The 27,346-nt window shown below is 51.9% G+C and overlaps 9 protein-coding genes and 1 non-coding gene across 10 annotated transcripts; 6 read left to right on the top strand and 4 right to left on the bottom strand.

The window, feature by feature from the left end:
- Positions 1 to 105: 105 nt before the first annotated feature.
- On the bottom strand, positions 106 to 2,181 carry BDP55DRAFT_685853 (heterokaryon incompatibility protein-domain-containing protein). Its single transcript, XM_060576479.1, has 3 exons — positions 1,839 to 2,181; positions 1,022 to 1,787; positions 106 to 964 (listed from the first exon to the last, which is right to left on the bottom strand). Exons 2-3 carry the CDS (start codon positions 1,762 to 1,764, stop codon positions 244 to 246), a joined length of 1,464 nt encoding a protein of 487 aa, XP_060422156.1. The 5' UTR covers positions 1,765 to 1,787; positions 1,839 to 2,181; the 3' UTR covers positions 106 to 243.
- Positions 2,182 to 2,507: 326 nt separating this feature from the next.
- On the bottom strand, positions 2,508 to 4,917 carry BDP55DRAFT_439592 (kinase-like domain-containing protein). The gene is made up of 4 exons (XM_060567577.1): positions 4,835 to 4,917; positions 3,948 to 4,761; positions 2,581 to 3,876; positions 2,508 to 2,529 (listed from the first exon to the last, which is right to left on the bottom strand). Exons 1-3 carry the CDS (start codon positions 4,906 to 4,908, stop codon positions 2,695 to 2,697), a joined length of 2,070 nt encoding a protein of 689 aa, XP_060422155.1. The 5' UTR covers positions 4,909 to 4,917; the 3' UTR covers positions 2,508 to 2,529; positions 2,581 to 2,694.
- Positions 4,918 to 6,503: 1,586 nt separating this feature from the next.
- Positions 6,504 to 8,103, top strand: BDP55DRAFT_567352 (kinase-like domain-containing protein; the record flags this gene model as incomplete). The annotated part of the gene is made up of 2 exons (XM_060570585.1): positions 6,504 to 7,070; positions 7,132 to 8,103. 2 exons carry the CDS (start codon positions 6,504 to 6,506, stop codon positions 8,101 to 8,103), a joined length of 1,539 nt encoding a protein of 512 aa, XP_060422154.1.
- Positions 8,104 to 10,776: 2,673 nt separating this feature from the next.
- BDP55DRAFT_567404 (uncharacterized protein) lies at positions 10,777 to 13,476 on the top strand (the record flags this gene model as incomplete). The annotated part of the gene is made up of 2 exons (XM_060570589.1): positions 10,777 to 12,643; positions 12,785 to 13,476. 2 exons carry the CDS (start codon positions 10,777 to 10,779, stop codon positions 13,474 to 13,476), a joined length of 2,559 nt encoding a protein of 852 aa, XP_060422153.1.
- Positions 13,477 to 15,052: 1,576 nt separating this feature from the next.
- Positions 15,053 to 15,789, top strand: BDP55DRAFT_638787 (uncharacterized protein; the record flags this gene model as incomplete). Its single annotated transcript, XM_060573157.1, has 4 exons — positions 15,053 to 15,130; positions 15,212 to 15,297; positions 15,391 to 15,459; positions 15,501 to 15,789. 4 exons carry the CDS (start codon positions 15,053 to 15,055, stop codon positions 15,787 to 15,789), a joined length of 522 nt encoding a protein of 173 aa, XP_060422152.1.
- A 1,494-nt stretch (positions 15,790 to 17,283) lies between these two features.
- On the top strand, positions 17,284 to 18,798 carry BDP55DRAFT_517325 (acyltransferase 3; the record flags this gene model as incomplete). Its single annotated transcript, XM_060567749.1, has 3 exons — positions 17,284 to 18,297; positions 18,433 to 18,612; positions 18,664 to 18,798. Coding segments are annotated over 3 exons (1,329 nt in total), but the record flags the coding sequence as incomplete, so codon positions are not given.
- Positions 18,799 to 19,186: 388 nt separating this feature from the next.
- On the bottom strand, positions 19,187 to 19,960 carry BDP55DRAFT_567370 (uncharacterized protein; the record flags this gene model as incomplete). The annotated part of the gene is made up of 2 exons (XM_060570587.1): positions 19,187 to 19,389; positions 19,672 to 19,960. Coding segments are annotated over 2 exons (492 nt in total), but the record flags the coding sequence as incomplete, so codon positions are not given.
- Positions 19,961 to 22,655: 2,695 nt separating this feature from the next.
- BDP55DRAFT_734952 (S-adenosyl-L-methionine-dependent methyltransferase) lies at positions 22,656 to 23,949 on the top strand (the record flags this gene model as incomplete). Its single annotated transcript, XM_060580267.1, has 7 exons — positions 22,656 to 22,736; positions 22,792 to 22,882; positions 22,936 to 22,977; positions 23,037 to 23,191; positions 23,245 to 23,282; positions 23,336 to 23,473; positions 23,529 to 23,949. The coding sequence occupies 7 exons, from the start codon at positions 22,656 to 22,658 to the stop codon at positions 23,947 to 23,949; spliced, it is 966 nt and encodes a 321-aa protein (XP_060422149.1).
- A 397-nt stretch (positions 23,950 to 24,346) lies between these two features.
- Positions 24,347 to 24,419, top strand: BDP55DRAFT_t327. Its single transcript has one exon. It is a non-coding gene; the product is annotated as a tRNA-Lys (tRNA).
- Positions 24,420 to 24,797: 378 nt separating this feature from the next.
- BDP55DRAFT_699021 (uncharacterized protein) lies at positions 24,798 to 27,136 on the bottom strand (the record flags this gene model as incomplete). Its single annotated transcript, XM_060577849.1, has 4 exons — positions 24,798 to 25,197; positions 25,310 to 26,351; positions 26,424 to 26,483; positions 27,127 to 27,136. The coding sequence occupies 4 exons, from the start codon at positions 27,134 to 27,136 to the stop codon at positions 24,798 to 24,800; spliced, it is 1,512 nt and encodes a 503-aa protein (XP_060422148.1).
- Positions 27,137 to 27,346: the final 210 nt, after the last annotated feature.

Below are 27,346 nucleotides of genomic sequence, written 5' to 3'. Positions count from 1 at the left end.
TCAGCAACTTATGCCTGCCTTCTCTAGAATATCACGTATATCAACACAGGCACTTGGACTCATAAACTTCAAAGTTTCTCAACCTTGGCTCACGACTGTGACAGTGTACAAGATTACGAGCAGCATCACAAACATCAAGAAGGGACGAAGCATCATGCCTCAGAGCCCGATTCGGCTTACATGCAATTTAAACTACGCGTCAAAGATAGAAGGCAGTTTCCAGCTTATTGCCATGTCCTAAGGTCACCTAAGAACGCCGCTCCGACTTCCCTTGTTGAATGCAATCTGCTCTCTCCTAACCTCCGCAACACCAGCTCTCTCATACACCTCGCTGAGTCCGTCATTTTCTATACACTCAACAACAATTATGTAGTGTGACTGTTGGGGGTTGCCTTGCAAGTCTTTCCTTCTCGCCACAATGACACACTTGAGGTTCGAGAGCATTCTATCTGGATTGTCAAGCTCCAGCAGAAGGCCATTAGAGCCCTGGAAGTCCCATATAGGCGCCTTGATCTCGCATGCGCCCTCTCTTTCACCTCTCTCCCTCATCCTTTGATCTGACCAAGCTCGAAACGGGGAGATGATGTCCGCTTCCCAAGAATAATTGTTGAAGGGAACATTCATGTACCTAATCTCACCGTTGTAAGCCATCCATGACCAGGATGGAACATAAACTCCCCTAAGCAGTTCTGACTTGATCCGACTTAGGCATCGGCTTGCTCTTTGCCACAGCAGACATCGATGAAAAAATGTGTCAAAAACTCCATGAGCGCCAACAGTTTTGAAAGTGCGGATGAGGCGCGTTTCAAGCCCGCGAATGGCAACTGGCCTGTCACCAATATTGCTAAGTGCTAACCCCGAATACTTCTGGTAGAGATCTTGATAAAGCTCAATCTTCATTCCGCGTACGTAGGTGTCAATGGAGTGGGGAAAGTCTGAGTCTCCCAGAAATGAGGCTTTTCGGCTGAGGGTACGAAGAGTCAGTCACAGACTAGCTGAAATCAGATCCAGACAGGCTTACTTCCTCATTTTCGTCATAGTTTCACACCGCACACCCCTTCCACATTCCCAGTACGTCTGATCTTCTGAGAAATAGATTGTGCGACGGGATAGAGCTCGTTCTTGCAGAATCCAAGCCCGCTTGTTCAACTCTCCCTGCTCAACATCACGCCCAAAGTCATCTAAAGAGGTGCAGACGTAGTAGGAGCCCCTGTCGGACTCTAATGTAACACAATGTCTCCCCGGCCGAGATCTCAAAAAGCCGTCCTCGGTACCACTTGCGCAGCTAGCTGCCAGAGTCGCGTATGCTGAACTGTAAACCTGTTCCATTAACCGAGATTCCCTCTCCCAGTCTCGAGGATCATCTTGGACGATGCAGAGCGAATCAATCCAAAGATATTCAATACCAAGGCCTCGTGTGACTTTGATGGCATCTTGAAAGGTTTGCGGGAGCTCCGTAATCTTGATCCTCTTTTTGAAGCTTCCCAGATTTTCCTTCAGAGTGCAGAATTTCTTGTGTTGGTCCGGTGCCCCCCATCGATGCGATAGCGCGAGATACTTTCCTGGGTTCGTTTGCCCACGATCCGCGCAAAGCAATCGGCATGATTCAAAGCCTTCAGATCTGACATCGATAACTCGTGTTGGAAGAAAGGTGTCGTCTGATGTTGGGCTGCAATCATGCGTATCGTCGCAGACACGCATCCACGTCGATAATACTGCGATGTGCGCCGGACTGCCGGCAGCCGGAAGGAATGGCATTCCCATCTGTGCACCACTTAAGGGCTTGTCTTAAACACGGAATCAGCACGAGATGAACGAAGGGAACTTGTTGACCTCACCTGGCCGACTGTAAAAGACCGCAACTGGCCGTCTAGGTCTTACACTTGACGTCAAATAGCTGTTGAACTTTTCAAACTGTATCTGCCCGTAGGTCTGGGCTCCGAGAGATTCAAGTGAAGCGTAAATTAGGCGACAGAAATCGCATACTTCTGCCCTGTTCGCCAGTGCTTCGATGTTATCAGAAAAGAAGAATCGATGGGACCAGAGCCGCTGCTGGAGGTCTTTGCATCGAGTACAAAGGGCGGCGATCGTACTTGAAAGTGGTAGCTGGCGAAAAATATCGACTTTGGACAACTCCCGTGCTGTGTTGACATCCGGACTACACTCCCATTCATTATCAAGCTGGAAGAACATTGCTGATCAGAATTTGTAGCTCCTGTTGATATTGAAAGGAGCTTACTGGCTAAGTAACGGTGCACTGTCAGCATAAAAGTCAGGCAACCGGATCCCGGATACGCAGGTCAAGCTTTCAACTTGAGTATCAAGACATACCGTCTGTTGATACGGTGACCATTAGCAATGGTCACATACCGTCGGAGGCTGCTAACATACAAACTGGATGGAATATTAGCTCTTGATCATGTATTATTAATGTCCGAAGGTTGTCAAAATAGGATCCATACCATCTATGCCACGAAAACTATGAGCCATGATCACTCAGCTTTTAACCACTATGGGCAGACGTACGTACTGTCGATGTCAGTATACAACATTGTAATCTGTAAGACAGGGGGTTCTTACATCAATAGAATGGCCACTGTCATTTGCACCCGCCAAGTCGGCGTCGTTGTCTACCAGCGAATTGGTTATTGGAGGGGAACGAGATCCTAGGAAAGTTACCCTTCACCCCATCCACTAAGGCCGCGGCGACCCCCTTGTACCTAATTGAGAAACACTCAAAGTGTCTCCGTATTGTCCCGGCCCTCTTGGAGACGCAGCCTGCCAATTCATCCACGCAATTTTTGGCTTTGGGCCCGAAGCTTCCGCTATGATGCCAGCCAGCGTTTCATGCATTTCAGTAGATGTCGCTCGATAACGAAGGCCGTCAACGAGGATCCCATTGAAGCTGCTGTTGGTGTCCGATCGAATGATGCTCGGGTTATCTGGGCCATCGGTCGCATGTAGGGTAGTGCTGCCTTGAGCACTGGCGCTTCCAGATGACTCTGTCCTCGGCTTACTTACCGCTATGACTAGGAGTCGTGTGCATACGAGCTCCAAAACCTTTCGAATGGCAGTATTTGGTGGACATCTTGGGTCCCTTCTGATCCATTCCATCCACTTCTGGACGTTGGGTTTAACCCTGGCCGCCCCAGTCACTCCAGCTCCAGATACATCGAAGAATTGCCGTGTTCTGTTCACAGGATGAGCTATGTCATCACCAAAGCGAACCAGTTCGGCCTTTCCGTATAGAAGCCAAATCAGAAACTCAAAATAAATACATCCGATGGACCAGACGTCGTACCGTCGCGATCGTGGTTGTTTCTTAGTTAGTAGCAATACAGCTTCAGGTGGCTCGTACATCACTGTTCCGTTCATCGTGCGTGTAGCCTCGTTCCGCATTTCTGTCGCCAAGGTGTGAACTTTAGCTAGACCAACATCCGCAATGACGAGGAATGGCTGAGAACTTGGATCAGAGCTTCTGGTATCTTCAAAGCAGAGAATATTCTCTGGCTTGAGATCTCCGTGTCGACATGCGGAGTCCTGTGCTGAATGAAGCTTCTGCATTGCACCAGCCAGACCACAGAGCTGGCCGAGAGCCCAGCTAACAAAACCCCCATCAAGCTTACGAGGAGGCTCCCTTCCCCAATAGTCTCGGAGGTTGCCACCTCCAGCCCACGGGAAAATGATATAGTATCGATCGCCCCTTTTGTAATAAGCGATCGCTTTGATGAGGTGCGGATGCTTCATTTCACGGATCATTTCCAAAACTTCTGCCTCAGCCTCCGCTACGCGCTCGTACTCATTGGCTTTCATGTTGACATTTTTCAGCTCTTTTACTGCTACGATCGGATGTCCGTTTGTGTCAACCGATAGGCGCTGCATCATGTAAGTGTCGTATCCATGAATTCTGTAGCCATGGCTTAGCGGAGGTGCTTGTGTGCACTTACAAGTCTTGAGCTCTTCTCAAAATGAGATTGATGGATAGACCACTTTCCCACCGTGCTGAAATGACTTTCTCTGTGTCCATCAGGTTGCTCTAAGAACGGCATTCGATGATCCTCGCGAAAGGAGTATCTGAATTGATGTTCGTTGAAGACCGGCCCAAGAAATTGCCACTGGGTGTCACAGAAGATCCACGCTGAAGTAACATGTTCCCAAAAGTCGTTGGCAAAAACTTTTCTGGTGATCTCAGAGTGGCGGGGTTCAGTGGAGCGAGTTCTCACTTGGCTGGTGTTTTTGTCGATAAAGAGAGGTAGAATGGAGTCGACAAAGTTATTTTCGTAAAACAGGTCAATCCGTTCCAGGTGGCTAACGCAGGCAAGGATTGCAAAAACTCTCCTTGCCCCAGGCTTTCCACAGACGAAGGAGGCGATGTTTGATATAGTCTCTGGAGACTTGGTCGTTTTATATATGGACGAGAGGGTCTTTGTGACCAACTGCGTAGTTACCCTCTCTTCCAGGACGGAGCATGGGAGAAATTTACTACCCCCGCATGTTCCTGCAGGAAGCTGCGCCGACATTAATTGACTCTGAAGATTGGCCATCTCGCTGCTATGGCCACTACCGTTGCTTCCTCTCCGAAGACTGGTAATGGATGACTTCTTCCACAACTGTGACGGTATGCTCGATGTCCTTCTGGCATAAATGGTGACTGAAGATATTCGGCGCGAAGTTGGTTTAGGCGACTGCTCGAGGTCTTGAGTTTCCCGAAGGAGCTGCTTGTGAGCTTTGGTGACTCGATAGCCATGCTCGGGAACTTGGCTTTTCTTTGGCAACACGTTCAGCTTTATGTCGCTTCTCTCTGCGTCTTGGCATGCTAATGGGTCCTACTCACATGTGATGGTACCCAACAACTACCACAAAGCAATGGTAAGCCTCGCATTCCGGGAATATTTCGACGAGTGACATAGCCTCCACATTATGGATCCAGGCGAAGTTGGACCTTATGCTATTGGACTTGTCCGGAGCATGCAGCAACGTACTTATGCAGACACGAGTTGGTGGCGTTGGTGGTTGATGTTTGCCGCTTCCATGAGAGATTACGACTTTCCCCTCTTGTGCTCGGCCCGCATCCTCCACGACGACTTCATTGGTTCAGGTCGCCTTTCGGTGTACACCATTATGCCTAGACTTAAGTCCAGCTTCTTTCTGACAGACTTGCAGTACCGTAATATCCAGTAGCGTTGTAAGTACCTAACAGGTAGGTTTAGGGTTGTCAACTGTAAGTTCCAGAAAGATTTCGTCCCTCAATAGTTGGTGCTATTGGAAACGTATAGAGCACAACGATGCTATGCATTCTGGATACATCATGATCATTTGCAAAGCAAAGGCGGGACAAGTCAACCCAGGTCCGAAAGTCCGTCTCCCATGCGTACACATTTCCTCCAACGGCTTCTTGTTACCTGGCCTCCGTGTGCTGCCGAAGCTGGTGCGCGTGATTCGCACACGTGTCGCATGCGGCATGGATCAAGCTCAATCAGGCTCGGAGTCGAGGAACTTAGATATTCTCCAGACTCGGCATGCCAACTGCAACCCTTACCCTATGCGTTCATTGCCAGTAGTGCGGTGGCTGCATGACGCCAGATCAGGAAGCTGTGAGCATTGGCTAATAATCTATCAATACTTTAGCCCCATTCACACAGATCATGGTTTGATGAACTATACTTTCACTTCGGAATACGCGATTATTGTAAAGAGTTGGACAAGAGATCGACATAGGCCCTAGTACATGCTCTAATAATGCACGAAAACTTCCAGACCTCCCAAAGTCTCGAGGTGCCTGCTAGTATCCGCAGAAGAAAAGCAGCCCTGTGATGAAGTTTGGTTTGGAATCAGGCTGTGAGCATGGCATCAATTTCCCTGACGTGCATGCACTGCGATGACGTGAGTTTGCCCAAAGTTGGTGTGTCTGCACAGCCAAGGAGGCGGGGTAGGTGCATCTTATCTTTTAACAGAATCTGCAGACTCTCTCCAGCGCCAGATCAGGCTGAACCAAGCAGCTTATCTTTCATTTTTATGTAGGGTGTCAGTCCAAGAGTTCGTCATTGGACTACAGTGCCATAGAGGTGGTCTCCAGTCTGCGGCGCAACCATGAGAGGGGTGCCAGCTGACCCAGAGCATCCCCGACTATATGACTGCGGATCAGCGAAGCGGCTCCCAGGGAGTCCCCAGATATGTCTTGGGTCGCCTGTTTATGTACAAGTTCTACATGGAATATGTCAATTCTCGGCCAGTGGAGCGTAAAGATGTCGAAGCAACAGCCCAGAAAGACGTGGGTGTCCCTTCGGCAGTTTCGTTCTGATAGTCAGTCCAGCGCGGCGGATACTTATGTGGCTGCCTTCATGGCCGCCTTAATTTACAGCCTGCTTTGACTTGTGCAATCGCCGGTCACGGTCAATACTCAGAGTTTCATCAACTCCCCCGCGACTGTCGATGATCCTGCTGAAACCAGCCTTGAACTCTAGTCATCTGTGAATGCCATCCCTAATACCTGACGCCCAGAAATGGCTTCTTCATCTCTTTTTCCAAGGTTGAAAGACGCTCGTCGACGTTCTTCCGTCATTGGCCAGGGTTTCCTGCCAGTCAGCAGTCTAGACGATCTCATCACCAAGGAGACCGTCGAAAAGGAGCTCCCTAAAAGCCTCATCAATAGGTTACTCCCTGATAGCCTCCCAAGCAAAGTCTCGAAGAACGCAAGACGGCTATTTGCAATCCTTGTGATGATCGGAGAGCCTTCCGCAATTCGAAAGCTGGTCGGCGATGGTCTTACCGACGACGATTTGCCGTTTGCTAGGCCAACTCATGCCCGTCACGGTCGTATTTTGGAGACAAAGGGGAGACTGGAAGTCAGGTCATTTCAAGACTGGAACAACGAGGCCATGGTGGATATGTTTCTGGAAAAGCAATGGGACTTTCTTGCCCCAACAATAGATGTCTCAGGGACATCTGCGGTCTTTCGAGTGGATTCGAAATGCCCGTTGCCATTCTTGAGGGCAACTCCACTTCGTGGTGAACACAGCAATATTGTCTACAAGAGCGAGCTACATGCAGCTCATCAAACCGGTTCTGAGGTGAGCCCCTGAATCTGCTCCCGCAGTGAGAAATCCAGGCGCTAACAAACGGTATGCGAAGACGCAAAACACGGACATGGTGATTGCACTTAAGGTATTTCACAGGTCTGAAGGCTTCAAATTGTTTGAGAAGGAAAAGGAAAACCTTCTGGAGACCCGCGGTATTCAAGACAGACATCTCATTCGGCACCTATTCTTCTGCGAGAGAGGTCAGTCTTACTTCATAGCCTTCCCATGGGCAGAAGGGGGGAATCTGCAGGAGTTCTGGATGCTGCATACGTCAAATCGGGAGTACATGCTGTGGTCTCTGCAACAGATGCTTGGACTCAGTGGTGCTCTCCGGAAGCTCCACGACATCAATTTCCGTCATGGAGACCTCAAGCCCGGGAACATCCTTCACTTCCCACGCGGCGGGCTAGGTAATCTTGTTATTGCAGATGTTGGAATTTCGAAGGTCCACACAGCTGCTACGTATGAGAGATCCATAAGCACCTACACCAGAGCGACTACTCCTTCATACGAAGCACCTGAAGCCACTCAGAAGACAAAGAAGCCTAGACCTCGCAGATACGATATTTGGTCAATGGCATGCATTTATCTCGAGTTCGTTATCTGGATGGTTCACGGGTTCAGTGCCATCAATAGCTTTGCCGAATCCAGGGAGGACAGGACGTCCATTATCCCAACTTCAAACTTTTACGCGCTTCGAGGAGATAGTGCGGTTATCCATCCCTCGGTTCTTGACGCGTTTGTAGCTCTGCGAGGTGATCCCCGCTGCAGGGATGACACAGCGCTAGGCGCTGTCATCAATCTAATCACCCAGCACTTACTTTTGGTTCGAGTGGACGACCGCGTTACCGCAGACATTTTGTACGAGAAGCTCGAACAAATCGTCTATCGCGCTACCAAAGACCCCTCTTTCATAATAAATCGAGCAACAGCTCCCCAGGAGACACCAGCTGTATTCGGGCAGCCGGTTGAGATTCCCGCATGGTTGAGAAAAGCCACCAGCTGGGAGCAACAGGAGATTTAAGCTGGAGGAAATGTTTTGTTCTCTATGTTTCAAGTTTCACTGAGGTCTTCGGTGGGCAATTTTGACCTCGGCAAGATTTTCTTTTTTTCAATCTGATCGGCACTTTTCGGACATTCGGGACGATGTGTCCAGTTGACTTTTCAAACGAGTGATGCTCTGTCGGAGTGAATGATTAGGCACCAGCCCGCGGAACAAATAACAAATAATGATCTTTTTCTCTTCACCAATGTAGTACGGTACACAGTTCGCTCGCAACATTCCAACAAGAGCCAAGGTAGCACATGATAGCCGTCAAGCGCGGGTCGTTCTCATTGATACCTAGTCGAAGAAGCTAATGGAGCCTTGATTCCATTGCCTAAATACGATGGCTACATGTATCAAATAATGAGTAAAATCATCAAAGAATCTAGGTTCCCAAAGTATCCTGGAACATGTGTGTGCTGTCAAATTGTTTTAACATTTACCTCGTGGCCCAAGGGTATCTACTGACGGCGGAGCCTCGGAGACGAAGGGCTGGAATTCGCCGAATGGTGCCCACCTTCGCGTGACTTGAAGCATGACGAGTCCGGAGCGCAAGCGAGAGAATGGGACCTGGCGCTTTGGACATTTTACGCTATGAGTCTAAGAAAGGATACAATCTAGAGTTTCCCGCTACGACTATATTTGAAGAAGTATCTCTACCGCTCTACGCTTGACGGAGTGGGCATTGTGCAGAGTGTTGTTGCGCTTTATATTGTCCCGTCGTCATTGTTCCTGACACGAAAGAAAGCTTCGGCGCTAGGGAATGCCTGGTAGACTGTTGCACAGGTTTTCTCTTCGCATACCAAAGAGTAGTTGATATGACGGATAGGATGATGGGTGATGAAACTAGAGATAGGATGCTTTTGACGGGGAAGGACGCCCTGCAGCTGTACAGGCTCGTCGCTTGCTTGGTCGAGACCGTGGCCGAATTTCTGAGATGAATATCAATTCTCTTCAGAACAATCATACGGAATCTCCAAGCTGTGGCAAATACTAGTCTCGCCCTAGTTCCCTAAGTCAAAACTGACGGCCATCTGCAATTCTCAGTTCTGTTTTCAACACTTGTGAACATCGAGATATCCGTGGTCGCCGCAAATACCTAATTTCGTCCGAGCGCATGACGAACTTATAATCACACGGAGAATTCGGCTGACCGCCTATTAGACCATGTTTTGTACCTTACCAGTAAGACTTGTTGGAAAACTCTTTCTAAACATTTCCGGTTCTGTGCAAGGGTTCCTCGACTTGTTGCAGTCTCCCTATAACTCGAATCAAGACTGACTTAACCACAGAGAAAATACGGAGAACGAGGGATGCCAAAGTCCGACACAGCACATACACGAGGTTAACCCGCCTCCTCAACGATCGATATTGAACATGCTTTTGCACACATATATTGGGCCAAGCCTCTCTCCGAAGTGGAGAACTGCGGTGAATCATTCAATTAACCCACCCCATCCTCGGACAAGCATCTCATGAGCGGAGAAAAAAAATACGTGCCCCTTTTCCTCAGCTTCTATTACTGAAGAAAAAAGTCTTCATCATTTCACTCGCGTCGTGATACAAAATTTCCATTGCTCACGTGTAGTGGAAACCCATTTCTTGCCGGGCCGTACAGGGCTCCGGCACGTGGGGACCAGCTACATGACTCAGGCCAGTAAGGCCCACGTTCCTCTTCTCGAAAGGGGTTGCCACTCATGACCTAAGCTTTCCATGAACTCGAGAGTCTAGACCGCGCTCCCAGCGGACCGCGCAAACCAAACATAGCGCCGAAACCGAACATGTGGCTTTCGATGAGGCGGTAGGACTGGGCAGGGAGAGATGGGAAGACCCTTGGTTTAAGCCCCTGACGGAACAGATATTTACGGCAGTAGAGACACAAACAAGACGTCTGGTTGGCTGAGCTCGGATGACAGCAAGCTACAGCGAATCGGGTGCTTCCGAGTGGGACACACATCATCGAGGGGAGCTCTTGAGTCTTATGCAGGATCTTCGGGTTGGCCCTAAGGCCATCGTCCTACGGCACTAGTTTTCTTGCAACCTCATGGACAGCTCCGCGATATTGTGTCATCTCGACCAATACGGCGGTTTATCACCATTTCCGAAGACCAGCACATCAGCCGAAAGACGCGTCAAAGAGGAAACGGAAGCCCCATGACGACATGTGCATATATCCATATTGCATACCGTCCGCAAGCCAAGACCGCGCAGGGACTCACAGGGAGTCCCCTGGCGAATGACGGCAAGCATGCCTGATTTTGTTAGGTAATAGGAAGTCGGTGGCCCGACGAACTTGCGCCAGACCATGGTGTGCTAGCACGTTCATGGAAATTCGATCTGCTGCTTCTCGTGGAGCGGTTTCGGCCCAAGTGGAGTTTGATGGATACGAGAAAGTATTTCCGGTATGAGAACCTTTCCAGGTTACCGGAGGGTCCGGGTGACAAGCTGCCGACGTCGTGAACCGCCGGTCCGGTTCGACTTATAAGAAAGGGGTCTTCCCCCATACTTTTCCCCACGATCCACTTGTGCCGTCAGAATTTTTCTTTGGTAATATATTGTGCTTTTGCATTTCGCTTTTTTTTCTTCTCGCGGCTCCATCCTACTCCGCTGCCAAGTTGGAAGATACTCGCTCGTTTTCTGGACGCCAATGCAATGGCGGGAATCTCACAGTCCTCTCCCGATGACGACCCTGGCCCCGAGCCCGGCGGTGTCGGCTCGGCCTCAACGGCAGCACTTGAGCCGGTGGAATCCGCTTCCGAGCCAACATCCGGCTCCGACACGGCCGGGACAAGCACCCCTTCCGAGGCCGCAGCTGCAGCCGCCCTAAGGAAAGAGAAAGGCCGCGTCAGATTTAACAGCAACGCGGCCGCGACCAAGCCTCCAACATCACCACCACCAGTTCCAACTACACCCAAGCTTGCTCCAGCACAGCCTACTAGACCATCCATCTTACGAGGCGGCTCCGGCAGTTCCATCCCTACTGTGGCTACCTTTGCCAAAGAGGAACCCCATCTTGCGGATGAAAATGAACGCCAAGAAGCCAAGTCTGCCGCAGCTGCTGCTCAAGAACGAGCCCGGCAGATGGCAGAGAATGTTCACTCCGGCTCGCCGACCCGCGAGAATCGAGACTCCCTCGAGTCCGCGACGACCACCACTGCAAGCGAGTATGATCTCGGAGGAGCGGAGGGAGCTGGAGGGTATATTGCTCTACAAGACCTTCACTCCCGTCAGCCACTCAACGACAAGTCTGCCGAGGCCGAGAAGAAAGCTCACGAGCACCAGGCCGCCCTCAACGACGAGGCTTACAAGATTGTGAGAGCTCACACCTGGCGCCTTGCCGAGAGGTCCGAGAGCGTCGCCGGCCCATCCAATGCCCAAGACGCAGAAATGCACAAGGCCACTGAACACCTCCTACAAGAGATCAACAATGGTCAATACGATGGCGTCTATTCTGTCCCCGCACCCACAGAGTACCGCGGAAGTGTTCTATCACAGCTGCTGAAGCTTTACAAGCCTGCGGAAGCAGGCAATCAGTACCAGTCGTCCGGGCAGACCAACCGCAGCTCGGTAACTTCTTTCTCATTTGGTGGACCGCTGCCGGGAGCCGGCACGCCAGGCTCGAACTCAGGCACCGCAACTCCGACGACGCCCAAGAAGAAGAAGTGGTACGAGGCGAACCGCTCTCAGGAGACTCTCGTCAACCTCATCGAAGCATCCGCCCGCCTTGCGAACCCCAACACGCAAGGAAAGCCAGACGAGTCACCAAAGAATGGCAAAGCACCAGCTAAGAAGACACGCCCGAAGCACAAGCGGACTGCGAGCAACTCCATCGCTGCGTACCTGGCCAGACAGGAAGAAGAGGCCAAGATCACCGTTCACATCGCCGAAACGCTTTCCAGACAGGAGTACATTATCACGCTCTGCAAGGCATTGATGTTGTTTGGTGCGCCTACTCATCGTCTTGAGGAGTACCTTAGCACAACGGCCAAGGTTCTAGAAATCGATGGTCATTTCTTGTATCTTCCAGGGTGCATGATTGTCTCCTTCGATGATCGATCCACCCATACGACCGAAGTCCGCATCGTCCGCGTAGCCCAGGGTATCGACCTCGGAAAGCTCAGGGACGCGCATCATGTATACAAAGAAGTCATTCACGATGTCGTCAGCGTTGACGATGGCATCCAGCGGCTGGACACCCTCATCAAAGCTAAGGACAAGTTCCACGCCTGGATCCGAGTTCTCGTCTTCGGCTTGACCAGTGCCACTGCCGCCCCCTTCTCGTTCGGCGCTCGCATGATCGATCTCCCGCTCTGCTTTTTCTTTGGCTGCCTCGTCGGTTTCTTGCAGCTCATTGTTGCCGCCAACTCTAAGCTGTACAGCAACGTTCTCGAAGTAACGGCAACTGTCTTGGTAAGTTTCCTGGCACGGGCCTTCGGCAGTATCAAGGGTGGCGAGCTCTTCTGCTTCTCGGCCATGGCCCAGGGAGGCATCGTCATGCTTCTACCTGGATACTTAGTTTGTAAGTGAACTCTTCGCAACACCCCATTGTGATCTCCCACCCTAGCTGTACCTCCTTTGTCTCTGCGCTTCTCGCGTACGTGTTGGGGATGCTACTTGCCCACGGGCGCCAAAGACCTAGGACAAGCCGCTGATGGCCCAGTGTGTTCCGCCCTCGAGCTTCAGTCCCGCGCCATCGTCCCCGGTTCGATCCGCATCGTCTACGCCATCATATACTCTCTCTTCCTCGGCTTCGGTATCACCATCGGCGCCGTCCTCTACGGCATGTTCGACGAAAACGCCGTGTCCACGACGAGCTGCACCAACTCGATCCCTACTTACTATACCTTCATCTTCGTGCCCCTCTTCGTCCTCTGCATCAGTATTCTGTATCAGGCAAAATGGCGCCAGATGCCTGTCATGCTCGTCGTTGCCTTCGCCGGCTACATTGTCAATTATTTTAGCAGCTTGCGCTTCAGCGCCGCGCCGCAGGTCGCCAATGCCCTTGGCGCGCTCACCGTCGGTGTCCTGGCGAACCTGTACTCGCGTCTGAGGCATGGCGTCGCGGCAGCCACGCTCATCCCGGCTATCTTTACTCAGGTACCCGGAGGTCTGGCATCCACCGGAGGACTGCTGAGTGGTTTGAGTGCAGCCAACGCAATCACCAACTCGACGCACGCCGTCAATGGCACAAGCTCTGTTCAATACTCCGGAGGCGAGTCTCTGAATACGGTCGTGTTCAATGTCGCCGCCTCCATGATCCAGATTGCCATCGGTATTGCCGTTGGCCTGTTCATCAGCGCGTTGATTATCTACCCGCTCGGCAAGCGCCGCAGTGGTCTATTCAGTTTCTGAATGTATACCGCGCTCCACGCATGACATATTCAACTGAAACTCCGTAGTCTTCTCTTCAAGTCCTGTTCTTTTTCTATCGTCATGTCTAGCCTTTCAGTCCATCGTACTCCACTGGACCATTCCATGTAGTTCAACAACCAGAACCAGACCGGTATAGGCGCCCTGTCCTACTTCAAGGTCTTCCATAGCGATCCTAGCACCAGCCCTCCTAGAGGAAACAACAGCAAAAGTAAAAGTCATGTACGTATGGAGATTATTACAAAATTAAGGGAATGCAAGGCGTTAGGGTGGCCAGGAAAGAATTCAGTCGTTACCGATGATCTCGTGCCTTATTACCAGCCGCCCTTGATGTGACGAACATCCTTTCAAGAGCTCTGAAGCGCGAGTCCCATAGTCATTTATGACTTATGAGCTCCCAATAGGAATCTTTCGTACATCGTGAAGCACTAAGCAGACAGCTTAAGGGTGTCTTGCGCTATGCACGGGGGGAGCTAGGATCTGGCGCCAGATCAGGTTCTTAAAAGTAAAACCAACTATTGGGTTCACGGGGGCTGGGAGGACTACCTAGGTAAATTAATATTACGGCAACAGCGTCGGACAAGAGATCATTGAGATGTTGAGGGGTTTTTGCCTGTGAGCAACACCAGCATCGAACCCACTGGTCAGGCACGGCGGGATGGAGCCGCAACTGACGTCATCGTAGTCTTTGACCAAAACTATCTATCGCAATTGATGTTGGATGAGATTCTTGCGAGACCCAAAAGGCGGAGGTGCGCCACTCAGTGTCTGGGACCCGTCCCGAAAGTTCGCAATTGATCTTAGTCTCAGCTGCACATATTGACGGGATGAGGTAACAGCGCCAAGATCACCTCCAGCCACATGTACGTGACCTACCAACATAGAAGCTCCGCTAGCAACGTCTAACGGGTCGACGACGTCGTCAAAAGTCAATTGAATGATACCCTGCTTCCAGAGTCCGTCGTTTTCAGAGAGCGGTTCGCGACGTTTTTTTTTTATCCGAGTTCCGAATTAGGTACGTTTCTCTGCTGATGCTACACAGCATTAATGATGTCTTTGGGCTGTCAACTAAGTGCTACGGTTTCTACTAACTGAGTGCGAAATGAAGACGTTGAAAAACGACGTCATGCGTACCACATCGGACTCGAACTGCAAGATCACATTGAGTGCGAAACTCTGACCGATCCTACGGTATTACATCAAGGCAACTTCAAAGTCGGCTCCTTTTAGTCACCAGTGTATTATCTCGTAAAAATTATAATAACACATTTCATTGTTTGCCATAACCTCCATCTTATCCATCATCAGAGGACTCTTAAAGCCACGTGCGTTATGTATTAAGAACTTGGCAATGATCGCGCCCCGAATCTTCCTTTCTTCCAACTCATGGGGATGTTTAACACCGGAGGAAACTTTGGGAAAGCTGCCCCTCACGGATCAATAGCCTCTGATGAGATATCTTAAAGTACTCAATGTCATCTTCACTTAAGTCATATCTGGCGATACCTAAAAATAAGAAAAAAAAGCCTTTCAGTTGGTCCCCCCTGAATGAGGCCCCATGCTTTCGTTGGAAGCAGGAAGTCGAGCGAGCGATCGAGCATCGGCATACACTAGCCACCTCAGCCCCAAGTGTATCGTAAGCCGCGTTGCTTTTGAGGAACATTGAACGTATGCTCCCTGACTCCTCAATCCTGATTACATATGAGATCTTTTGTAGGAAGGCGCCTTGAATTCTGATTACGCCTCTTTTGACTCGAATATCAATCCGATTCCAGAAAACCAAAAGGAGAATGGCGCCTACGTGTAAGTACCTAGTGTCTCCCAGAAACCTTTTTCATCCCGATTCCATGAGGCTTCCACACATGGCTGCGTGTGCAACCGTATCTGAAGCCGCAGGACGGAGGCGTTTGAACAATGCGGTCGTTATTCTTCGTGTGACCTTGTCCTTCATAAAATCTGGCGGAAGTAAGTGTCGGTCCAGGCCCCCTAACTTTAAACGCATTCAGCATCGAAAGGTTCGGCCAGGCATCCTGGATGAGTCCGCTCCTTTACCAAAGAGCTTCTATCCGGAAGGGGACCCGACTCCCTAAGGCCATGGGCCATGGCTCATTGAATCCTTCTTTGATTCCCGATCTCACTTCTGAGTCGAATATGAGCTTTGGCGACATTGAAAACTGGCACCCTGATGTGATGTCACTTTGTGGGATGCCCGCTACTCACACGGGCAGAATGACAGCTTTAACGGGCATCTTAAAATCAGGGTGTCAGTGGCTCGCGGTCCATGGTTACACATAACCGGAAATCATCAAGTCTTATTGCGAGACCTATGCCGCTACCAGCGACTGGCAGTTCGGAATCGGAATAAATAGAACGTCTTCGGCGCGAATAAGAGACAGGGCCAAGCTATTGTGAGACAAAAAGCGCCTCCGGCCGATTCACGCCAATGCCAAGTCAACGTCCTGTTTTGGTCTAAGCTTTTTCACAGGCATGTGTTCATCTGCCATTTTGGTCTGGATGTCTGAGTCAACAGTTCGGACCGCGAATTCCACGGATTTTAAGTCTCAGAGATGATTGTTGTTTGGTTTTGAAATGCAAAGTTGCGGAAAGCTCGAAAGAATACCTTGGGCCCTACTTTCCTCCTCATAGATTATTTGGCAAGTTCTTTTAACCCCCCGAGCCCGAGTCACGACTTTTCAATTGGTCTTGACTTGGCAAGGTAAGACACCTGCCACCGGGTTCCGCCCTGTCAAATAGACAAGACGACACAAGCCGATTTCCACTTTCAGGTTTCACCCCAACTTATTCAGTGTGAGGTGTCAGCCCGTCCGAACGAAAGCGTCAACTCTATTCGGGAAGCTGAAATGACATAGATAAAGTGCCCGGTTCTAACGATTTCTGATCTAATGGCCTCGATCTACCGCCACTTTTAGCTTGCTGCAAACAACGTTCCTCAAGCAGATCGGCCTACCCGAAGGCACCACGCTTTCATACTGGCTGACTTATACGCACTTACACCAGACGCATCACTCGCCTCACTCCAAAAGCTGCCACAGGTCACCGATGCGAAAGGCTTTCCCTATAGAGGCTTGTGGCTCAGAGTCGAGACGGATTTTGATTCGGCTTGCGTTCTGGCCATCGTCGCTAATCAGTCACGGATACAGAGAGGGCATCGTCATTTACGGCTTAATACTAGGTGCGTGGACGTCGGCACGCAGCATTTCATCCCGCACTTGTACAGATGAGGCTCAAGGTGGACGATCATTACATACACACTGCGCCGGCAGCCTGTCAAAGCTTGTATAACAAGTCTGGAACTACCTTTTTCGACCTCCAAAGTACTACTTATCTCGCCCCCTAATTATCGACTCTGCTCTCTCCACAACCCTAGCCAAGGGACACTTCATCTTTGAACAGGGTGCTGGGCCATCATTTTTCATCATGCGGTTCACAAACCCATTCTCGCATCCTCCACGGGACACTCATGAGCGACATTCCCTCATCGCCGGAGAGGAAGATGGCCGAGCCTCGCCGTCAACAGAATCGCTGGACGACATCATCGACATGGAAAAGCACGAGTACCCCTTCCTGATCTCAGTGAGATCGGCAAGAAACTCAGTGTCATCATTTCTCAACGAACACCTTCACCTCGGGGGCGACCTAACATGGACGGATCGCCTCCTCACACTCCTCACCACATTGAAGCCATTCGTCTTTCTCTTTCTCCCCACATTCTTCGTCAGCCCCTTCAACTACTTCACAACATCCTCGGCCCAGCGCCCGAAGTCAAAGAAATTGGGCCCAACAGCGTACCTAGACGGTCTGCGCGGCGTCGCAGCCTTCGTGGTCTACATCTTCCACTTCTCCTACCTCTGGTACCCCGACCTCCGCTGGGGCTATGGCCTCGGCCACGATATGTTCTGGCAAATGCCCATCATCCGCTCCCTACACTCCGGCCGCGCCAGCGTTACCGTCTTCTTCGTTATCTCGGGCTTCGTCCTTACGCTCAAGACGCTCACAATGATCCACAAGGGGAAGATGGATCAGGCGTTTAGCGCATTGGCCGGCTCAGCATTCCGCCGCCCGTTTCGACTATACCTCCCTATCTTCGCGTCGACGTTTATTATTGCCCTCTTGGTATATGGAGGGGAGTACACACGAGATCCTTCGGGAGCATCTGTACCTCCCCGGGGCCCGACTCTCGACCAGCAGTTACACCACTGGTTCTGGAGTACGGTGGACTTGATGAACCCTTTCCGAGTTATCGTCAATCGGGAGAATATGAAGGGAAGCGAGTACGATGGGCATCTCTGGACAATCCCCGTCGAATTCAAGGGCTCGCTGCTCGTTTTCTTCCTCTTGCTTATTTTCGCTCGAGCAAAGAGATGGATCCACATGGTCGGCGTCACAGGCGTTGCAATCTGGTTAGTCCGTATCGGTGATTGGGACCAAGCTCTCTTCTGTGCCGGGCTCCTTCTCGCAGAGCTCTCCATTATTCTCCCCAACGCAGCCCCGAAGATAGCAGAGATACCCGAAGACGAGCTCCCTAGTCACAAACTGCGCGTTGTCAAAAGAGTCGGCTCAAAATCCTTCCACATTATCCGCCACGTCGGCACAATGGCCCTTTTCTTCCTCGGTCTGCATCTCTTCTCCTATCCCGAGTACTACGGTGCCTCGACCCCTGGCTTCATCACGATCTCGCAATGGGTACCGGACTACTACAAGGCCATGGGCGACCGCACCCAACTGTTCTGGAACTCGATTGGTGCCATCATCTTCATCTTCGCCATGATGTACTCCCCGGCCGTACATGTATCGTTCAACCTAAAGGCCATGATTCTCAGGGGTCGCAATATCCGGCTGCCCTGGCACCAGACAAGATCAGACCTCGATGACAACGAAAAAGAAGAGCTTGCGACGGCTGCGTTCTCTTCCACAGAGGCCGAAGCACAAACAGCCGAACCTCTCCTCCAACGCCCCTTTACCACCAGTTTCGCCCAGTACCTCGGACAGATTTCCTACTCGTTGTATCTATGGCACGGCGCCATCAATCACATGGTTGGCGTCAGGTGGCTATCACCAGCGCACACTGCGCTGCAGCTCGCTGGTGCCCAGGCCAAGGTGCTCACGGAAGGTGGTAACGCCGCTGCTGGTGCTGAGATGGTGAACAAGGCATGGAGTGCGTACGCGCTTGCGTTCTTCTGGGGCTCTTTGGTGAACACACTGGCGCTGTTCTGGGCGAGCGATGTGTTTAATCGGATAGTCGATGTGAATGCTGTGAGGTTGACTCGCTGGCTTGGCGAGAAGGCTTGGAGGAAGGATTAACCTACAGGCGTAGTCCAAACTGGTATCTCCATTAGCCTTGAATTTCAATAGGTGTCTACATAGCCTTCTCAAATCAAGTTCAACTATATTATCTCACTTAATGTTTCTAAGAAACAAGTATGTAGGAGATATTTCCAACCTCATGTGTAATGACTAAGGTAATGCGAGGATGGTACCGGCTTAGGAATCGCTCGCTAGATTCATGGAACACTAGATCAAGCACTCTTTTCTTTCACACGTACCTACTTAGACAGGTTGCGGTGAGGCCTCTCAATGGTATCATCTCAATTTACCTAGCATACAGAAAGTGATCACCCCAAGACTGTCTACATCCGCTGTACTCATACTAATTTTCAAGTTTGTCATCAAATCATGCCGCCGTAAATCCGCATCCAGTTTTCCCGCCCTCATTAGCAACCGCCGTCGCTGAGCATACTCCCTTGGGCCCGGCACAGCATCCAGAAGCACAGTCTGCGTTCGACAGACATTGGCCGGTGATGAATTGCTGCCCATTTCCTTTGCCAACATTCTGTGAGCCAGGAGCGCCCGAAGAGCCAGCACCTGCAGCAGAGCCTGCACCTGCACCTGCAGACGGAGCAGCTTGAGGCGGCGCCGCAGCCTCAGCCGCGGCGCCGCCGCCGGTGGAGCCAGTGGCAGCACCCGCTCCCGTGCCGGTGAAGCCGCACCCCGCCTTGCCATTTTCTGTTGCGACGGCTCTAGCGGCACAAGCACCCTTGGGACCATTGCAGCACCCCGAGGTGCAGTCCGCGTCAGACAAACATTGCCCCGTGATGAACTGCTGGCCGTTACCGGCACCCACATTCGACGAGGTCCCTGATCCGGCGCCGCCTCCACTCCCAGCGGCTGCCTCCATGGACGGTGTGGCCTGGCCTGCTCCTTGGGACGCAGCGGGGCCAGCAGCAGTGCCACCATCACCGAATCCACATCCTGTTTTGCCTGCTTGGAACTGAGCTCCGAGTCCGGAGCAGATGCCGGCGCCGTTCAGGGTTGCGCAGCAGGTCGAGGCGCAGTCTTTGCTGTTGAGGCAGGCTCCGCCGATGAACTGGACGCCGTTGCCATTGCCGACGTTTTTGTCACCAGATGGGTCTGGTGTCAGGGGGCTGGGGATTGCAAGGGCAGAGGCAGCGACTGGGGTATGTTAGTCAAAGCTGGATATTGGGGTGACAACGACCCGGAGACGGGAGGTGCGGGAGAGAGAACTCACAGAGTGCTGCAGCAAGAGAGAAGCGAACCATGATGTAATGAGAGTAAGAAGAGAATGAAGTACTGTCAAAGTACTGGAGTATAACTAATACAAGAATGAGATGAAAGTGATCGATGCTGGCGCTTTGAGTAAGATTCAAGTCCAGCTCGCGGATATCTGCCATCTTAAGTATGTCCTCCGTCTCTCCATGCTTTGACGATGATATATCGATCCGAACATTCCTGCACGCTTGCTAGGGCTCTTCGCGCTTGCTGATGCTTCCCGCCTGTCAACCAGGTCAGTCAAAGATGCGACGCAGGTCTGTCACAGGGGCACGTTTCTGCAACTGAGGCTGAGCAAGTGAGCAACCAGAAAATGCAGCTGAATGACCAACATCTTTCTCTTTTCGTTGCGTAGGAATGCTATCACGATTCGGGACCGCCACCCGGCGATCCTGATGCCGTCGAAACCCCATGAGACCAGATGATCAGAGACCATGGCGCGGCGTGGACCAGTGAGGTTGTCGAGGCTGACGTTGGAGAACTGGGTCGCAGACGAGGCCGTCCCTGTCGTGCTAATGTTTCGGATGGGACGAAACATCGGAGAACGGCAAACGGGCCTAAACGCGCTCTCGAGCCCCTGAACCAGGGCCACCGACAGCTGCAGAAAGAGAGTCGTTGACTTACCTCAGTGCAGAAGAAAATAAGCAAAATATGGTATCCGTAGAAATTCTGCATTGCACGGGAGCCCCTCCCCTGTCACGATCTTCCGACGATCCAGGTTTCCCCATCTTCACAGGTAGCGTGCGGTCCAAGCCCGTAATAGCAGCTCATTCGTCTGTTGTCTTTGGTCTGGCTGAGACTAGCATTGCGAAACGGGAGAGGCTGTCAACGGTGTGGTCTGTCCGATGATGGGCCGTTTGAAGCGAAAGTTCTCCTATTATTCGCGAAGATAGGTTCGACTCCACGGTGACCCAAAATCCAAACCCATTTCTCTGGGGTTGAATGTGAGAGAAGTCGTACTCTGAGGACATGGTGCGGATGGATGTTTGGCCCGCCTCACAGCATGAACTTCCCGTCAACTGTCTAGTACGGCCATATGTAATACCTGATCTAAGCCTCGCAGCGTGGTGTTCACATCTCGTAAAAGGAGGTTTGGGAATCCGTAGTGCTGCCTGGGCGAGATCCTTGAAAGGGGCAACCTCGAGTAACGTTGCTTCACGACGTGACGTAAAAGGAACACGACGGGCTAAATTTCATGCCGATTCCTGTGTTGAATGTCATCTGTGGAGAAGAATGATTTTCCCGTGGCATTGTCAAGACAATATGCCAAGAAGAAGACAGATGTCGTTGGATGTCAAATGTTCAGCAGAGTTTCGCGAAGTTGCGAGGACCAGCCAAGCGGTGCCCTGTGAGGAGGAATTGACTTTCCTACAGCACAGGGGCTCTCCTGTACAGTGCTCTTTTGGCAGCTTCGGGGGATCCAAGGCCTCCCGAGGTCCACTCTACTGCCCTGAGCTGAGCTGGTGAGGCGCCCCTGGCTGCTGGCGAAGCCTATCTTATCTTATCGCTTATGGATGGGCCATCTTATCGTTATCTCCTCACCGATGACGAGGTGTCCCTCCCTCCTCCATCGGGCGAGACCTTGTGAATCGCATCTTCATCTCATCACCGAATTTATTCCAGAGGCCATGAAGAGAAAAATTGCCGCGCAAAAAGCTAGTTCCGCCTTATGCAACCCGGAATGCGCCAGGTTCTCTTGTTCCCGCAGATGCTCAATGACAGGTACGCGTCACAGGATCGATGACGGATTAGATCACGGCAGACTTCCACGGAGCATTGATAGTTGCAATTCAACTTCGGAATAATACCCCGATGCTGTCGAGAATCCATACCACAATGGAGAACATGAAATGATAACGTCCAGGATGCAATACGCTGCGGTCCCTTGATGAAGCTTTCAAGGAAAGGATACCCAGCAGTCCCATATCGCAGCTAGAGCACCATCTGATGTGGAATTGTCGATGCGAACTTCCATTCTCAATTGACACTGCTCACTAGTTTGGTCTTCCGTATCCGAAGAGGAGCCTCTCGGGCGGCGAACACTCCGGCATCCCCATCACACGAAACCCATCAGAGACTGGTAGCTGAGCCATGCAAAGTGGCTGTTGGCTTGCATCCTTCGCTGCTTCCCCGGTAACTCTGATTGGGCCACGACACAGACTTCAGTTGCGTCACTTCCATTGCAGCAACTCGCCCAGGGTCTACCGGCGCATCCGCGGTGTTGACCTGGCTCCTGGAATACTCCCAACGGCTAACCTGCATTCGACACCTCTCAAGACGCACCTTGAACCTCAAAGCTGCATCGCCCTAATCTCGCCCTATCCCATCTTTGGATTCGTCGGTCGATCCTAGCTAAGACATGTCGTTGGCTGGAAGCAGTCGAATCCCCCTCCCTCAGGGTGCCTGAGTAGTGACATCAGGTATCCCAACATTCCAGGAGGACCCCGCTTGATGGCTTGCGCAATTCATCGCACCGCTCCATCCCCGTGTCGACGATTGAACTGCTTCTACTTCACCGTTGGGGCCAATTACTACGTAAAGGACTCAGACCGTAGAGTTGAATCATCTTTGATATGGCTACGCCAGCACAAGACGTCGTGGTGGAACCAGATGACTTCAACGACAACGACTCCTCTCTGGGAGATGTCGGCAACGTACGATTCCTGTATGTCCTCGCTAAGGTGCTTTGGTGACTGATAGTTGCCGTAGGATGGAACCTCCTCAACCGCAAGCTTGAACAGCTCAATTCTCAACTATCGCAAAGAGAATGGCCGCACTTATCATAAGTTCCGCGACGGGAGTCAGTAGTGACGCTTCAGCATGCTCTTTGCTCCTTCACTGACACCCTGTGAGAGTACCACTTTCCAAACGACGAAGAGGAAAACGAGAGACTGGGTTAGTTTTGCCGAACACCACCTCCGTTCACAAGACTGATACTGAGCGAACGCCCACAGACCTTCAACACCACATCTTTGACCTCTCTTTCGAAGGCAAACTCGGGCTGTCGCCCCCAAACGAGCCCGAATCCAACGTTGGCCGCGTATTGGACCTGGGAACGGGAACCGGCATCTGGGCCATGGACTTTGGAGACGAGCATCCTGGGGCCGAGGTTGGTGTTGACACAATAGTATGGCCTATATTCTTCTTATGCTGATATCGCAGGTCACTGGCGTCGATCTGTCACCCATCCAACCGCAATTGTCAGTATTTCCAACCGCTTTCACCCCAAGCATGTTACTGACAACGTATACAGTGTACCGCCTAATGTCAAGTTCGAAGTCGACGACATCGAGGACAGCTGGACTTACTCGCGTCCGTTCGACTACATCCACAGCCGAATGATGAACTCTAGCATCTCCAAGTGGGAGGAATACATCCGCCAATCTTTCGAGTAGTTACAGACATAGTTCCTTCTCTGCAGGCCAGGCTCTGATGCATCATCACAGAAATCTTACACCCGGCGGCTGGCTCGAGCTCCAGGAATTCGGCCTACCCCTTTCTGACGACGACACCCTGAAGGAGGAGCACGCTCTCTATCAGTCCATGAAGCACCTCGGTGAGGCGGCAGCCAAGACGGACCACGCCTTTGTCGACCTCGACGCACTCAAGCCCATGCTAGAGGCCGCCGGCTTCGTCGACGTGTCGGAACTGCGCTTCAAGTGGCCCAGCAATACGTGGCCGCGACACGCAAAGTTCAAAGAGCTCGGTGCCTGGAACTACGAGAACATCACAACAGGGCTGCAAGGGTTTCTCATGGCGGCGCTGACTCGCGGGCTGGGCTGGAAGTTGGACGAGGTGAACGTGTTGGCCGCCCAGGCAAGGAAAGATGTCGGGGACCGGAGTATTCATGCATACTGGCCCATGTGAGTTGTCATTTTGTGTTTTCAGTTATCTGATGGTTGCGACCTGGGGCAGATTACTGACTCGTGAAGGATCGTGGTGTATGGGAGAAAGCCTGGCTCCGAGTAAGACAACGCCAAGAAATCAAAGGAACGATCTGTCCAGGCCGGAACCGTAGAGGACGGGCCGGGGTGGGTTCCTCCGCACGGAGCACATTTCTCCAACATTGGAAAACGCAGCCATCTTTACCCCGATTTGATCCACATTTCCCGAGCAGGCGGACGAGAGAAAATTTTTCACGGACGAAGTCATCGAGATTTCGGACCGACCGAGCGAGACCTGCTCATGCACACACACCTGCTAACCCCACCCGACTTCCTCCATAGTACCGCACGAAGCCTTGTCCCTCAACAATCAATAACCCGCCTTGCTAGCTCAATCGGTAGAGCGTGAGACTCTTAATCTCAAGGTTGCGGGTTCGACCCCCGCGTGAGGCTCAAATCCTCACCGCGATTGACCAAGTTATTCTTCGGGTTATCTTTTTGGCGGTTCTCTTTTCTGCTGGTGTTTTCTGTCGCCTGCCTGTCATCTTTTGTCACTGAGGGGCTTGGGTTTTCAACTCATTGTTGCTACTGGTTCTCATGGAAGCGTATGAGATACTTTGATCATAGTTCTTCTCTCTCACTAAGTCTACCGTGATAACGGAAAAGAGGAGCACGCTCTCAAAATCGCGCCCAAGTATCGCAAACTGTGGCTTTATGGAGTATGCCCATCGTACTGAAGGCACTCAATCACAGGAAACTATCTGCAAGCATGCTTTAGAATGATCAAATCCAAACCCCCTCGCCCTCACATCCACCACCCTACTCTCCCCGTCACTCATCCTCAACCTCAACCCCTCTAAACTCAAACATCCGATTCCACTTCGGATCCGCAAGCAAATCCCACACAAGCTCCTTCTCAACCGCCAACGAGATCTCGTTCCCCTCGTCCTCTCCACTGGGACTCTCGCCCACAGCCGCAGGACGCGGCGGGTAAATCACCACGAGCCCTCCCGTCACAGAGTCCCACGGACACCGGAACCCGCTAGGGCAGCCGAAACCGAAATCCGCGGTGTACGGGTCGGCGTCACGCCAGTCTGTGACGAGGAGGGTCGTGGGCGGGAAGGTGTCGGAGCCGGCGTAGAGGGTTAGCTTGTTGCGGATGTGGGCGATGCCGGATAGCATTGCGCCTATGGCGGTTGGCGTGATGCTGTTTGTGAGTTGGCGGATGTACCTGGAGGAGACTGTCAGTGACTTTCAATTTCTCGCGTTCATTTGGTGCAAGTCAAATGTTGGTTGGGCGAGATCCGCGGCGGAAAGAAGGGGAAGTAAATATGTAAACCCACCACGCAAGTTTGGGAAAAGGTGCCTCCTCAACAATATCCTTGATTGTAAACTGCGGTACAATCTGAGTACTTCTCGACGCGATAGCAACGGCAATCACATTTCCCTGCGTGCGCGCCGGCATCGGCTTCCCCGAAGCATCGCACAGCCGTCTCCTCACATCCACAGCCTCAACCCATTCAACGAGCGCCTCTGGATCAGACTTGTGCAATCGGGCTTTGTGCTTCAGCAAGACTCTCAATAGGTACGCATTAAGAGCATCGTAGCTTGAGATCCAGTTGCAGTTGTCGCTGGTGCTTTCATCCGCAGCCGGGGCCGGGACTGGTGTCGCCAACCGCTTCAACTCAAGCAACTTACTCCGCGGAATATGGAAAAGCAACCTTGAAGCAGCCCTCTGATCAGGATGTCGCGACGGACGAGGCGGTCCGTCAACAAGTTGATCAGCGGGCGGGTCCGGGGCCGTGACGCGCGAGAGGTCCAGGCACGCGGGGTCCCACGGAGGCAGCTCCGGCAGCGTAGCAGCGCTAGTGACCGTCACACCCGACGCCGACGCCGATGCAGCCCAGATGGCGGCACAGTTCTCGGCCAGCTGGTGAAGTTCGCCCGCCCACCCCGTGACGTCGTTGGCGAGGTGGTGGTGCATCATCATCAACACCAGCCCGTCGCCGGGGATAAAGCTCGCTTTGAAGGAGGCCGCCTTGGGCTTGTTCTCTGGACGGTTGGAGGGTTTTTCGGCGGGCGTCATGGGCGCGACGCACCATAGGTTCAGGTCGGGGCCGAAGGCGCGGGTGCTGAAGTGCTGGCGTTCAAAGTCGGCATAGGAGGGGTACTTTTCATCACCGTTGTCATTGTCGTTGGTGTTGGTGCCGTCGAGCCACTGGACGTGGAACTCGACCGTGTCGTCACGCCTCTTGTGGAAGCACAGTTCGCCTTCTCCGCTGCCTTCGGGATGTTCTTTCAGTGTCCCGCAGAGGCGGCGGCATTGGCTGAGTGTGATTTCAAGGCCTTGCTTGAGGACCTCGACGATTTTGTGTTTGTCTGCTTCTGGGTTGAGTTTGAAGAAGAGGGCGTAGGCGCATTAGATTGTGCCGGAGCAGTAGTCGAGCGTGCAGAGACGGTGGTATTCGTCTTCTGGGTCGGATTCCCAGCCTGTCGGGTGGAGATTATACACGTCGACTTTGGGGGTTGACTTCTTCTTTTGTTTCCGAAGAGGTAGCGGAGGTTGCTGCCCGAGTCTGTCCCTCAAGAGCGATGACAATGTTTCCATGGCAGGGACTACGCGATAGAAGAACTGAATTGAAGATATTCTAAGTTTCAGTGACAACAGACCAGGCTGTGGACAGGCTTGAGGCGTGAGCCAGTGTAATTTAACCCACGCTCATGGTCTCCACCGGCAGAGCAACAGGGAAGGGGGGGATGAACCCTCAATTATATAGTGATAGTCCAAGGCTCCATCGTAACATTTGACGTGGGCCGCTCCCAACGCGCAGTCTTACTTGCAGCTCGATGATGGGGCATTAAAACCCAAAAAGGGAGTGCAGGGCGCGAAGCGGTGGAACATCTCGCAGCCTGGTTTTTGGAAAGCACAACGGTTGCTTGGATCTCAAGACTTGGCGTATGTGACCTTTCATAAGACGAAAGAGAGATCGAATGTTGTCATTGGCGCTTGACGCCAATGGCTGGATACGACCTCCCTCCCTTCGAAACTAATAATGGGGGGTTGTCTGGTCCACAGAATGTAGCTCAGAGTCGAGTCGGCGGTTGAAAAGCTGGTGAGCACGGAGTCTCGCTATCAAACTGGCGCGATGTTTGCTGTTACTCTGACACATGGCGCCTGCATATTATGAGTCTTGGGCCGAGTCTCGCGAGCTGTCATAGGCGCATGACAACTCCTCTGAGTCCGGTTGCAGGGGGGTTGGAAAGACTCAAGCCTGGGCCTTTAGTTGAGTTAGTGTTTGGCAAAAGCTGTTGAAGCTTAGAGTTTGGCTGCTGAAAAGATGGAATATTTGCTTCGACTATAAGACATGGCGTGGCAATTA

The sequence above is a fragment of the Colletotrichum godetiae genome (assembly GCF_030913485.1).
Source record: "Colletotrichum godetiae strain CBS 193.32 chromosome Unknown BDP55scaffold_94, whole genome shotgun sequence".
Lineage (NCBI taxonomy): Eukaryota > Fungi > Ascomycota > Sordariomycetes > Glomerellales > Glomerellaceae > Colletotrichum > Colletotrichum godetiae.
The sequence above is the reverse complement of the archived record's forward strand: the minus strand, read 5'-3'. Positions and strand labels throughout refer to the sequence as shown.

Coding starts and splice junctions, on each gene's coding strand:
- BDP55DRAFT_685853 (XM_060576479.1), bottom strand. CDS start 1,764: ATGGGAATGCCATTCCTTCCGGCTGCCGGCAGTCCGGCGCACATCGCA. Junction 965..1,021: donor ACTATGACGAAAATGAGGAA/GTAAGCCTGTCT, acceptor TCGTACCCTCAG/CCGAAAAGCCTCATTTCTGG.
- BDP55DRAFT_439592 (XM_060567577.1), bottom strand. CDS start 4,908: ATGTCACTCGTCGAAATATTCCCGGAATGCGAGGCTTACCATTGCTTT. Junction 4,762..4,834: donor GTTGTTGGGTACCATCACAT/GTGAGTAGGACC, acceptor GCCAAAGAAAAG/CCAAGTTCCCGAGCATGGCT. Junction 3,877..3,947: donor TTGAGAAGAGCTCAAGACTT/GTAAGTGCACAC, acceptor TACATGATGCAG/CGCCTATCGGTTGACACAAA.